The 14,056-nt window shown below is 39.5% G+C and overlaps 1 protein-coding gene across 1 annotated transcript in view; it reads right to left on the bottom strand.

Annotated features, from left to right (window-relative positions):
- Positions 1-2,637: 2,637 nt before the first annotated feature.
- The window catches only part of LOC142195020 (protein argonaute-1), a 45,812-nt gene continuing 34,393 nt past the window's right edge, over positions 2,638-14,056 (bottom strand). The window contains exons 11-19 of the mRNA XM_075264515.1: positions 11,606-11,739; positions 10,445-10,629; positions 9,925-10,084; positions 8,011-8,101; positions 7,727-7,921; positions 7,513-7,647; positions 7,188-7,289; positions 5,139-5,338; positions 2,638-4,312 (exon numbers count right to left, since the gene is read on the bottom strand). Coding sequence (XP_075120616.1) covers positions 4,204-4,312; positions 5,139-5,338; positions 7,188-7,289; positions 7,513-7,647; positions 7,727-7,921; positions 8,011-8,101; positions 9,925-10,084; positions 10,445-10,629; positions 11,606-11,739 — 1,311 coding nt within the window. The 3' untranslated portion in view covers positions 2,638-4,203. The remainder of the gene's footprint in view (positions 4,313-5,138; positions 5,339-7,187; positions 7,290-7,512; positions 7,648-7,726; positions 7,922-8,010; positions 8,102-9,924; positions 10,085-10,444; positions 10,630-11,605; positions 11,740-14,056) is intronic.

The following is a 14,056-nucleotide window of genomic DNA, read 5'->3' as shown; positions in this document are numbered from 1 at the left end:
TTTGAGGCACATTCAATTTTGTCCAAAATATTGGCAGAGCTTGAAATGGTGTATTGTTTCTGTGGTTGAAAACATGCCACAAATTTATGTAGCACAATGTCACGTATGACAAAGAAAAAAAAATAAAAAAAGAGAAAAAAAATTCTTATGCCAGACCTGGCATACATTTCCTACAGGTGGGGCTGGCTTGCCTCATTAACGTACAGCCATGTACCAAAATCCCAAAAATGTCACACACAAACAATGAAAAAAACATAAAAAAAGAAAGCTTGCCAGCATGGCGCTTTTTATCAATTGACCCTATTGGTTTTGTAGAACATTACACTGAAGGGCGGGGTAACACCAGTGCCCGATCTCTGCTTTAGCCAGTCCGGCGGAAACTGCTGCTCCGAGAACCTGGACATGGGACAGAAACTCGGCAGTCAGTTTTCAAACCCATTCACTTGAATGGGTTTGCAAAGTGACCATCCGTGAGAGTCTTCTGCCTCTCCGCAGTAAGACCATTTTTTTTTTTTACCAAACACAAAGTTGGACATACAGGACTTTGTGTCTGGTTAATGAAAGACGATTTCGCCGCGGTGAGGCAGAAGACGCACATGGGTGGTCACTTTGCAAACCCATTCAAGTGAATGGGTTTGAAAACTGACAGCCAGGTTTTGGTCCCCTGTCTAGTTTCTCAGGACAGAAGATGGAAACCGGACGGATTGGCCAAAGCAGAGACCGGGCACAGGTTTGAACCCGCCCTAACCTAGCACCTTGATGTGCTATATAATGATGTTGAATATTACACACTCTGAGAGCTGCTCATATACATTAGTTATCTGAACAAGTCCTACAAGAAATAAGTGAAGTTATAAAAACTTTGTGAAATCATGTCATCTACACACCAAGCTATAAGGTCTAGGAAGTCTAGCTAAAAATAAATTTATTGGAAATTATTGTACTCAGAAAAGTACGTTTAGTCATGATAAGCAAAAAGGCTCGCTCTTAGGTTTAAACAATGATTTCTGAGTACAATTACACCAGTATTCTGACTCAACTGCACAACACAAAAGCCATGAGGTCCTTATCGTAATAAAAGAAGCTTTTCTGTTATTAAACAAAACAAAAAAAAAAAAAAAAAAAAAAGCAGTCTGTCAGGAGAAAAAAAAATACAGCAAATTTGTTCCTTTGAGTTACTTATATGTAAGCCAATATGACGTTCGTTCATCCAAGCATCATACACAAATACAGTACCTGCTCTTTGAACACACTCTGCGGGGATTGTAATCCCAAAGCACCCTTATAACAAAGAAAACCCATTATTTTATAGGGCTAGCTGTCATTGAAGTTTTTTTTTTTTTTTTTTTTTTTTAAATCAAATTCACCTTAAAGTGATGCACTCTGGAATCTAGGAAAAGCTCCTAAATATACCCCATAGTGCTCCAAAGTGCTATATAAACAATGGATTGTTCTATCACAACCCATAAAAGGTCTTAACACCTTTGTTCCAGAAAGAGAGGTGTAAAAAACGATGTTCAAGTCAAAAAGGCTGGAACTGAATTTATACATCCTCTTTACATAAAAGGTTACCTCCATGCCCATAGACTAAAAGAAAGAAAAGACACATGCAAATTATCTAGTAGAGAGATCGGACCCAACATAGTAGTGGCAGAGGCTGTGTTAGCAAGACACACCGCCTTTAAGTGAAGGTTGGATTTGCGCATCCATTAGATGCTGTAATAATGTTAGACTAGTGGTGGCAACACTAAACTAGAGGGTATAAGGGCCCCTTCACAGGGAGTTTACGCTCCATGTATTCTGTCTACGCTCGGTGTATTCTGTACATTTTATACGTGTAAAAATACACGTGTAAAATGTAGTTAGCCATTGAGTTCAATGGCATGTTCGTATAACGCGTGTCTGTTTGCAAGTGCGTCTATGCACGTTATATGAACATGCCATTGAACTCAATGGCTAACTGCATTTTACACGTGTATTTTTACACGTGTAAAATGTACAGAATACACCAAGCGTGGACAGAATACACCGAGCGTAAACTCCGTGTGAAGGGGCCCTAAATTACCCAGATAGGTCCTTTAAGTCCTAAAAGGGGCTGAAGGAAAGTAGCCTTGGCTGAATGGTTTTGAAGGATAACTTGACTGTGTCCATTATAAGAAAAGTGCAAAAAAAAAACAAAACAAACCTCACGATCCCTAAAAACCAATTAGAAAACAGAAGTGCTACTTTGCATATAGTACATTTCTTGTTTTGGCCTCATGATTAAGATATAAGAGGTAATGTGGATACAATTGCATCCACTAGGTCAGTATTAATAGTAAATCTATTAGATAGAATAATCCAACATGACAGCAGATCATCAAGTCAAGCCCCAATTGTCTGGAGCCATTTTACATTAGGGAACTGTATTATCACCATTTCTGATATCTTTACGAGCAATAGAAATTTCATTAATAAGTCTAAGAGACTTAAACTATGAAAATGCCATGTGCATTATAGCAATCTCCGTTCTGGAATGAGCCGATAGGTACCATTATATGCCTATAAAAGCATATTAGAGGTCTGCTTATAATACTGTTCCCCAATATATTAATTACTTCAAGTGGCACCAAACCACCATTGGGAAGGAAAACCCATGTATTGGTTATGAAATGGAACAATTCATTCAGGGATTAATCTCTAAACTCCAGTCATTTGGCTAGGCCTGTTCCAGACATGCAGTTTCCACATTCAGGTAAGTGTACAATGACTTAGTGCGGTGTGTAACATCAGGAGACTACGTAGTGTCCTGTATGTCAAGGAGGAATCTCCCTAGTGTAAACCCCTTAATCCTAATAGGAGTAAAAGACCCATTTGCATGGCACGCTAAGCATCATCTCTCTGTCAGCTGCTGACTTGCTAGTTTTAGTGATCCTCTTCCAGCATACAATTACAAGCCATAATGTCCCTCTTCTGTGTACTGTAGATACTGTCTGCAGCAGTGTTGTTTCCATTGCACCACACTGGTTCGCCGCATTTTCATACAAATTAGCCGCAAAATAATCCTGAACCTACCAAAGCCAGGATGTGTAGTCCATGATCTGTCAGAAACCATTGGGCAGAGCCCCTACATACAGCAAACACCATCTTGTAGTAATTGCGCAAAGACTGATGGACGCAGTTCTAGCCAAATTCTCACCGATGAGCTGGTGCTTCTAGTGCCACTATGTACACTCTGCAGAGCTGGAGAAGCAGGATTATTTCACTCATCTAGCACTTTAATGGTTCAAGGCACTTTGCACAATTCTCTTTAACCGATACCAACTAAAATTAGTGACATGACGGTATCTGAATTTATCAAATGCATCAATCGGTTTCATGATATGAAGGCACGCTGGAGTCAGGTCATCACTGGATAACACCACCCTATTGCTTTGAGTTACCCAGCTCCATTCTGCCTCATAAGACCATATGGCACCAGTGGATTCCAGGGGAAAAGTGGCAAGTATTCAATTTGTCACGGCAGGTGAAAAGTCGCCTTTGCTCTGTAATTGGGATAGGTTTCACTTTTTTTTCCCTACAGACAAACTAAACCCAAAACTATTCCAAGACTTGCATCTGCATATCACAACAGAACTACTGGATAACCTGAAGTTAGCTGAGCAAGCCATGTTCTTGTGCTGGTTACGTTCCAAGGATGAGAACGTCTTAAGTGGAAAACACAATGAAGGAGCATTGTCAAGGGAGATCTTCAACGCTTATGTTTTACCTCGTAGATTCTTGGTTGTATGAATCAGCATTTATCTTTTAAGGCTCAAGACTGTGTCTTCTTGTAGCTCTTTTTGTACATTTTTTTGCAGTGCACATTCAGTCTATTCCACTAAAGCTAGAGGCTCCGCTTCATTGTTTCTTCTGCCTGCAGTATTGCCTTTCAAGTCATCGAGAAGTTTGCCATGGCAGTCAGAGGAGACCTGCTGAAGTGGTGCTCTCTTACTGTTCCACAACATGCAAAAAAAAAAAGAAAAAAAAAGTTATCGCTGTCCAATGTGATTCTCATGTTTGTCCCACAGGACCTAACCAGGTTTTGTCAGTTTATTTTGAGGTACCCTTCTTTTGTACGGCTCAAGATTCCAGGAGCGCAACTCTTCTGAGCCAATGAGGTACGGGATGTGGCAACAAGTCACATTTAGATATAGTCCACTTGGAAATACATGTGACAAGTTATCAGGCAAAATACATGGTGCGCAAAGTGTCTTGGTGAACTTGCACTGCCTTTGCTAAGGCCTGAGGATCTCTTCCATTGCTCTGTCCAGAAATGTGGCTGCCTTCTCCACTGCAAGAAAAGTGGAAACACACTTAAAAAAGTGAAACCGATATAAGGTGGAAACCAAGAAACCTAGCAGACCTGGCTAAAACCCTCAAAGCAGTTTTTCACCAGGGTGAAGCATATTAAACCAGCAACACAATTAAATAGGTCAGGTTCATCAGAATTGGCCCTGATGTTTTTAGATTTACACCAGCGTATTAGAGCAGTATTGGCCATAGCGGTTTGAAACAATGAGCTGTCCTTAGAGCTCCAGACTGCGCACTTGCATAATGTGAAATAAATTAATACATCTGCAACAGAGGCATGAATTTTAATAAGGAAAAAGATGTAAATTCAGGAGAGCCTGGCTGGTCTGAATGTGTTGATGGTTTAATATGCAGAAAAAGAATTAGGGTGATCTAGATCAAGCCATAACTTTTCAAATCTCCATCCACTTGGAATATGCTAAAACCGGTAGACCACGCTGGCACCACCTGGGCAGCCCAGTACTACTCTAGAGAGGTTATGTCTCCCTCCGACCCAGTCAAATCACAGAATAGAGCTATGCAAAGAATGAAGGACCTTCAAAAGGAACAGAGATTGTAATGGTTCCAAACAGAGCAATTTAGGCAGTACTGTCATTTTCACTGCAGAAATCAGACCAAAGAGAGACAGAGACAGGGCCATGCACATGGTGAGAAGTGATTGAATTTGTCTGAAGAATGGAGAGAAATTTGCCTGGTATAGTAGGAGGACTTTTTTTTTTTTTTTTTTTTCTTTTTGACCTCACATGCACCATTTTGTCCTTGCAACCCTTATCTTGAAAAGTAAATACCAAAACATGTCCACACACCTGTCATGTTCCTTGTCTACTAGGTGATAACGTGCTCTGAATGCAACCAGTCGAGCATAATATGCAGGGGCTGGTATAGATACAGACCGTGTGCAACGCACATATGTGTGACACAGCTGGTATGTGAGGATCTGGAGCTCATCGGCTGTGAATCGGTTGTCATCCCAAAGAACATAATAATGTGAGGGACGGCTGGTGCCCTGAAGAGAGAAAATGACAAAAAATAAAAAAATTCTATATTTGCACTTTATGTACTTTTGTATTGTTTTGACACATGTAACAAAGGTTACTGAATACAGTTTACAGTTAAATGATCTGGATGTTATGGCAACTATTTCACAACGAGGAATTTAAAGCCAATTCTGATGCTAGGTTCATGCTAGTGTTGGCCTATCCATTGTTCTGGACCATAGAAGAACAACTGCTACAATGCAGGTCACATATGGAGCCCAATGGGCCTCATTATGTATAATGGGATCTGTGGTGTCTCTTGTTTTAAGATGAAGCCACCGGAGAGGGAGGGGGTTATATTTGCAGGACTTTTTCGTCCAGCATTTTTGGACACACACTAATGAGGTCTCCAAATGAACACATCAAAGCAGATGTGAACCTAGCCTAAGGCAGAAGTGTCCTCCTTATTCTTCTGGCAGATTCAGTCTGAGAATCCCATTGAAAAGGAACGGTAAGAAGATTCTGGAGTTGTTTTGTTTTTGGAGCAGGCTGGGTTCACATAGTAGAAAATGAAGTGAAATTTGAGGACATCAGATCAGATAAATCAGAAGTATCTATGGCATGATCAACCAGGAAGCTTCTTTTTTTCTTGTTTCACCATTGAAAGCAATGAGAGGCAGAATCAGAATTTGCCTCAAAATCAGCGGAATGCTCCACCATGTGAACATATCGTAATATAGCATACAGACAACTACACAACTGGAAATGCTTTAAGGTTGTTTTTCTTTTCTAAGATGCTACCACTGCAGTTAAGGGATCCTTCACATTCCTTAAAGCGTACCTCCAGTTACATATAAGTGCTCGTTCACATCTGCGCCCGGTCTCCATTCATACAGGTTTCTGTTTCCTGCACAAAACTGAGCAGGAGACGGAAAGCTGCAGGACTCTTTCAAACCCATTCATTTGAATGGGTTTGAAAGGTGTCCGGCCGTGAGCGCTTTAGGCTCTCCACGGCGAAAGTTTTTTTTTTTTTTTTTAAACGGACACAGAGTCAGACATGCAGTACTCTGTGTCCGGTTTAAAAAAAACAGTTTCGCGGCGGAGAGCATAAAACGCTCACCAGCGCTCACGGCTGGACCCGGTCTGACAGCTTTCCGTCTTCTGCATGCAGAAGACGGAAAGCTCAGAAAGGAGTCCGGGCGCTAGTGTGAACCCAGCGTAAGTTTTCAGAAATTAATGGTATAGGTAAAAATAAAGTTTGCAATATATCTTATTAAATAAATAGGTATACTGTTTCAAGCAGTTACTTTCTAGTCTATGAAGAGGGGAGGGGCAGGATGAGGCTGCTACAAAAGACACTCAAAGAACTGCTGCTTCTAAACTCTGCTACTTGGTGTTTTTACAACTGCTAGGTTTTAGATGGTTACCAGTGTACAGGATGAGGCAATAAATGACTCAAACCCCTCCCTTCTCCATAGAGTTCTAGTTGTAAGGCTAAATACAGGGACAGTCAAATCTTATACAAACAAACCATCATATTGAAGATAAGGTGTAGCAGAAGAGCTTAAAAAGGAAAACAGAAAGAGTTTCTTATATTAAATTCTTTTCATTCACGAACAGTTGTTTACAACTGGAGGTACGCTTTAAATATCTCCAAACAACTATTGGATGGTTCTATGTGTTATTTTTATGTTCCTACATCTTTAGCAAAACTTGAAAATACAATGTATTCTGGCTTTGCACGTATTTACACTCATTTAGACTTTTACAAATTACAAAGGACTTCCGCCAGCAAAATTATTACAATATTTAATCTATACAGTATTTCTCTATTTGAGGAGAATAACCTGTCTCCACAGGTCTTTGGCAGCATATTACCTGAATACCCGCATGACTGCACAGATAAAAATCAAACTCAAATGGATGTGTGATGTTGGTGTCAACAGTTGTCCCTGCCGGAATGTTACCACTTTTTCCAATCTGTATACAAGAAAACAAAACAAAACAAAACAAAAAAAAAACACATCATAATAATAAAGATGGACAATTCAATATATATTCTGACAATAAGTGTACTACTGTCAGTAGATGAGGAATGGATCATTATCTTTGTAAACTGTAAATACTGGAGCATTATTTCAGGAAAGAAGCAAGTCTCAAGGACTTTGCAAGCATTAAAAAGTTATTGCAAAACAGCACATACCCGCTCACTGCGGTCAGCACAAAAAAGACGTGTATGGTGTCGCTTTTGTACAACAATGTAAGTGATACCGGGCTGGTAATCCTTCTCCAGTTTGATACATGCATCCCTGATAGCTAGCAGCTCATAATGTAGAATCTGAAAAAGCAAAAAATAAAGTTAAACGTTATATGATATACAGGGATAATGTTTAAACACTTTACATCCATGAATTTACCTGAGGGAGCTGCCCTTCTGGCACCCCATCTCGATAGAAGATGATCCTAGTGGGTTTAAAACGTGTAGACTTGTAAAACTGGATGAGGAGTTCCCTCACCATGTATGAAAGGTCCTCAATGATCTCCTGTCGAGGACGCTGCACCCTCACTGTTGCACAGTATCTGCTTGGATGAGCGTCCATACTACCTACAACCTGTATTGTAAAAAAAGGGAACCAGTGTTCATTTATTCTTTGAGCATATCAGTTTGTGCATCAGAAAGATATCTAATGTTGTTTCTAACCGCTGTGATAGAAGGCTTCTTCCCATCACCGGCTGGTGGGTGCGTAACGTCTGCTCCAAGGAAAATGACTGGCTGCTGGAAGACGGCAGAGCTGTCGAAAAGGCAAAAAAGGAAACATGAACATGCTCGTCTTTTTGAACAGGTATAGTCCCCACGCACTTCGGGACTGCAACACATCCCTTCTACTTGGCAAGTAGAAGGGACGTGTAGCAGTCCCGAAGCGCGCAGCCGTTTATCATGCCACAATAACTGCATGTCTCTTGGTTGAACCTGTGATAGTATTTTAAATGAATTAATAAAGCTGGAATTTTAAGAATTTCGCCTGCTGGATTTTCTTCAGTTTGGAACTACAGCAAGTGTATGACCTTTTTAATTGCAAACAAAGGTTTCTGTATTAAATATTAAGTTCTGTTTTTCAATTGTATCAAATACGTATCAAACACAGACCATTGTTCCTATTACTGCTAGATAATCCCCTGCTGAATTTAAGGGGTGCAGTTAGGGCTTGGTATTGATACAGACCACTGTTCCCTATTACTACTAGGTAAGGAACGCCTCCTCTCACAGTACTGCGCAATAGACGCTATGTGAGGTAGGACATCCCTGACTGACTGTCAGAAACGCCCTTCTGACACTGAAGAGCTATGATAATGGCACCGATAGATCTTCAACGGGGGCACAGAACAGGAAAGCTGAATTCAGCACAGTCAGCTTTCTAGCGGTGTATAACACCACATGTGGCCAGAGGACATGACAGGTCCTCTTTAATTCTGTAGGGATATACTACTACAATATTGTGCAGCAGCAGGAGTGAGGAGCTGCTGCATTCCAAAAGAAAAAGTTTATTAATGGACTAGTCTTCCTGATTGACATTGATCGCTGTGCATACAGCCAAGTAAAAATTAAAAAAGTTCAAACAAAACCGTAAAATATTTAAAAAGAGTGCCATTGCCACATCATTTTGTGCCCCCTCCCTGTGACTCACAACTATGAGTCACTTATATATAATTTTTTTTTGTAGCATTTTGTGCTTTATCCTGCAAAACTGCAAATTAAAAAAAAAACAACTAAAAATGTATTGCTAAATTGAAAAAATATTCAAGACGAACCGCGCTTCTTATAGATCTTTATGAGAATTCGGTGATGTTTTCGTCATAAGAGTATATGCACTCCAATTTGTATGCTGAGTATCTTGGCAGCGTATCAGCTGTTCCGACACACCGTCGGTGGGATATAATAGAAGATCTTTTTGGAATTAATACCAAAAACAGTCGCTGATCGCGCTCACTCAGAAAGAACAAGTGACTTGATATAAGGTAAGTATTTATTCAGAAAATGACGCGTTTCGGGGTATCGGAACTATACAATTATTCCACCCCTATATATATATTTTTAGATCTGAAGAAGGGGTGGAATAATTGTATAGTTCCGATACCCCGAAACGCGTCATTTTCTGAATAAATACTTACCTTATATCAAGTCACTTGTTCTTTCTGAGTGAGCGCGTTCAGCGACTGTTTTTGGTATTAATTCCAAAAAGATCTTCAACTAAAAATGTATCCAATCGTGTTAAAAAAAATAAATATGTATGGACTTTTATAATAATGTTTTGAAGATGGTGGAGTAAATTTATTATAACTGCGTAAGAGTAAAAAGTGTCTTAGTTAGTTGTCCAACCAATCACATCACATCTTTTATTTTGTATTCTGCTTCCATGCCACATTGTAATTGGTTATATTGGCAACCAAGACAGTTTTTCTTATACAGTAGACTGTTTAATACATCTGGAGCTTTGGATATTAGGAGACAGACAAGGTGCCCAGGAAACAATTTGCCCCTAAATAGGGAATTTTCTTTTATAGCTTTTTCACACTACAGACCCAATATGAGACGATTAATAAAGACAATACATACCGCTGATGAGGCACTAATATGTTGTTGATTCCTCCTAGTTTGACATTGATTTTTAGGCACAAATTGCTTAGGGTCTGTGGAGAGGTCTTCACAACATTTTTCACCTGGACACATTGGGTGGCCATGCCAAGAAGAGTGTCTCCAACCCGCTTCACTTCAGCTGGAAATAAAAGAGTTACTAAGCTATAGAAATAAAAAGAATCGAAAGAGAATGTACTTTATGCAGACATGCCAACCAACTACATTATTATTAAATTAGTGGAGTATTTTCTGAGAGTAACCATTCGCACAATAAAAAAAATAAAAATGTCCCCATTAAGAAGCCTTTGAGCTTTCAGGCACACGCAAAAATAACCTAATACTCCAAACAAAAAATATATATAAAATTGACCCTTTTTTTTTTTTTTTTTTAAACACACACAGGGAGAACGATGTTCATGTCCTTCTCTAATTAAACACCATTACTGCCATTACTGTTACAATATTGTCATTTATGGGACAAACCACCACTCATTCTCACCATATACTGGAGTTTTTCCTGGCAGTATGACGATTATCAGCTGGAGACCAGAATATGTGTTTTTGAGGTGCCTGAACATTGGCTCCACACTATCCGCACCCTGCGCATATTTACAGAAGCATGGCTGACCCTGAATGGGCATCCCAGCATCCTTTGATATTTTCCTCAGTTGGTCGGTGAAATTCCTGTAAACCAAAAAAACCCCTAACATATCACAATTTTAAATTGATATCCAATAAGACTTAAAAAGTTGTAATGCATCAATAAAACCAACTGCCCATTATGTAAGCATATAGCATCAATGACTTGTAACAAGCAGCAATAAAGAACTAAAACGTGCTTGTTCAGATAATTCTAATTCTGGATGTTTAGATTGGTTAACACACACACACACACACACACACACACACACACACACACACACACAAAAAAGCCAAACACACACACTATACCATTTAGTATCTCCATATTTGTAGTGACTTGCAAATTAAAATTAACGAGTCATTTATACTGCTTGGCAGGTACAGCAGAGAGAAAAAAAAAAAGACCCCAAAAATTGGAGAACAGTGACAAAGCTAACTCAATAGGGAAAAAAAAAACAAGAGGGGTCAAAATAGATTGCATCCTTAAATAAAGTTTACCAGCAAATACAGAATTGGAGAGGAGACCAGGGAAGGTGAAATATTTTAAAAAATAAAAATTCCATACATGTCTGTCCCTGGCACTCTGGTATCTACTGCAGCTGTCTGGTCCCCCACAAGGAGAAGGAGTTTTTGTTTTTTTAAAGGTTTCACCTTCCCCAGCTTCTTTCCTCCGTTCTGTAGTATTTCCTGGAAAACCCCTTTAGGGTGAGGTCCCATATTGAGGAAACAACTTTTTTGTTGCAGATTTTTTTTTCTTTTCTTTTTTGAGCCAAAAAATGGTTACAAAAGGAATGGGAAATATATAGGAAGTTCTTATACTTCTACCTTCTGCTCAATCCACTCCTGAGTTTGACTCTAAAAACAGTAACAAAATCCACAACAACAACAAAAAAAAAAGCTGTGTTTCCGCAACGTGGGGCTTTAGTCTTAAACATTTCAATTTATTTCCCTCTTTCTGGCAATATTTAGGAGAACCATATGTACTTCAAAGAAATCTTATCCACATGATTGAACTCACTTTAGCACTTCCTCTCTGCACTGCTTCTGAGGAGCAAAGCAGGCGATAGCCCAAACTTTAATTTCAATGCCATTATAGAACTGCTTTCCTCTCATATCCCACACGCCTTGGTTTGGCGTTGCAATCGCTCTGTTCTAGGAAAACAAAATATACATTAAAGAAAGTTGAGGGTTTTTTTAAATTCTTTTATTGAATGGAAAATATACAAAATTCTAAACATAGGGTTATATGGGTCAGGCTCGCTTGACTGTAACACCGTTTTCCACATGAAAATATGTGCCTCTGTTGTGAAGATATTCATTTATTTCATAATATGCAAAGAAACAATGTGGAACATAAAGGGTGGCTCAATTGCTCCAAATTTCAGCAGTCTCACATTGCTATTGCATGTCCTCCATTCTCTCTCCCATCTTTAAAGGACAGTGTCAGTGAGTTATTCTGAAATCTCAGACAGCCCTATGTTGGTACTGGCGTGTTAGAGCGTAATAGTAGTTTAGAACAAAGGAACCATTCTTGGTGCTCTAGATTATGCTTTTGCATATTGTGAAATAAATTAATAACTTGGCAACGGAGGCCTGAATTTTCATGGAGAGAAAGGTGTTACATTCATAATAGTGACCTGCCAGCTACCTTTGCTCCAAGGCTCTCCCTGTGTTTTCTGAAGACTCAGTTGCATACGGAATAAAAAAAGAAGATTTTCAGGAACAGCGACGTGGATCAGAAAAAGAAAGGTAGGAGAAGAATAGCCTCTCTAAAGGCCATTCCAACGTGGTCATTGTAGAACTAGGGATTCTAATGATAGAATTCCTTTAAAGGGGCTCTATCATTGGGAAAAAGTCATTTTTAACTAATCACATCTTAGAAATCATTAATCACCTTTAGAAAGGCTATTCCACACCTACCTCTAGTATGTAAATTGCCTCAGTAGTTTTTGAATAAGTCCGTTTTTATTCACATAAAAAGTATAATGCACCACAGTGACCCCACACAGTATAATCTGCTCTCCAGTGCCTCAAGTGTATAATGCCATTAGCTTCCAGCCAGCACAGGAAGTTCCCAGCAGCCTCCTCTCTACTATTCTCTCCTATCTGTGTGTGCAAGCAGGAAGTCATCAGCGGCAGCCTGTGCTGTCTACACCCATAGGAAACAATAGCAAAGAAGAGTGCATGATCGTGCACCGAGTATAATTAGCATTTGAATAAAAAATGACTTATTCAAAAACCACTGAGGCAATTTACATACTGCTTTTTAGTACGCTGCCATTGCGAATTTTGGGGGCCCATGTTGGCAAAATCTGTGGGTTCACCTCCGGTCAAATGTATCTCACAGTTTCCTATCTTGTGGCCATCACACAGTATCCTGCTTCACAGTGCCTACCGTAGGACAAAATGTTCCACAGTGGTCCAACATAGTATATGGCGCCCCAAAAGTATAATGCACCACAGTGACCCCACACAGTATAATCTGCTCTCCAGTGCCTCAAGTGTATAATGCCAGAAGCCTCAAACTCAGCTTCATCAGCTGAGATGGCCAAGCCTCACGTTTCATTTTAATGAATATTTGCGAGGTTCAGGGGGTTGCGACCCACAGTTATGAACGGCTGAGTATTAAATATATTTAGATCAGCGGTTCCAGTTACACTTCATAAGTGTGGCACAATTTTGGAGAAAGGTCTGGGATTTATTTAGATCTAGCATACAGTAATCCCTATTACAGTTCCACATGTTATGCTACCCAGGTTTCCCAGAACCCTGAAAGGGAAACCCTACAAATTAAGGTGAGATTATAGCACATAGAAGTAGATTTGGGGAGATAAATGTAGAATTCAGTATTCCTGAAAGACTAATCTGCCAAGCTCTGGATCAGGAGATATTATAATTAGAGATGAGCGAACACTGTTCGAAACAGCTGTTTCGAATAGCACGCTCCCATAGAAATGAATGGATTCATTTCTATGGGAGCGTGCTATTCGAAACGGCTGTTTCGAATAGTGTTCGCTCATCTCTAATTATAATGTATGGTTTAATTTATTATTCAGTAGTCGATATTATAGCATTATCTGGTATGCTGCTCAGCTTTCCCAAGACCTTGAAAAGTAAATCTGCATGGTATGCCATAATAGTTAGTAGATATAGTGTTAGGGCAATAACGAGATCTGGTATTTAGAATACCTATCCATTGGTTGTTACTCAGCTTTCCAAAGCTTCTGAAAGGTAAACATGCATAACATTGCAGGGATACAGAAAAGAGGGGAACAACCAAAGTATAACTAAACACTTGTCCTGTCGCACTCACTGTGGAGCTGTACTGGGTTTTAATGCTGTTACTGTGAAAGTTTTGGAGGTACAGTTATCTGGTATTACTGTGTGAATGCTACTGCACATGGTACTAGTGGTACTACTGTTCATACTCATTTCAATATCAGTTACTTGGGGAAAAACTATTGCTGCT

Source organism: Leptodactylus fuscus, chromosome 2 (assembly GCF_031893055.1).
Source record: "Leptodactylus fuscus isolate aLepFus1 chromosome 2, aLepFus1.hap2, whole genome shotgun sequence".
Classification (NCBI taxonomy): domain Eukaryota; kingdom Metazoa; phylum Chordata; class Amphibia; order Anura; family Leptodactylidae; genus Leptodactylus; species Leptodactylus fuscus.
The sequence above is the reverse complement of the archived record's forward strand: the minus strand, read 5'-3'. Positions and strand labels throughout refer to the sequence as shown.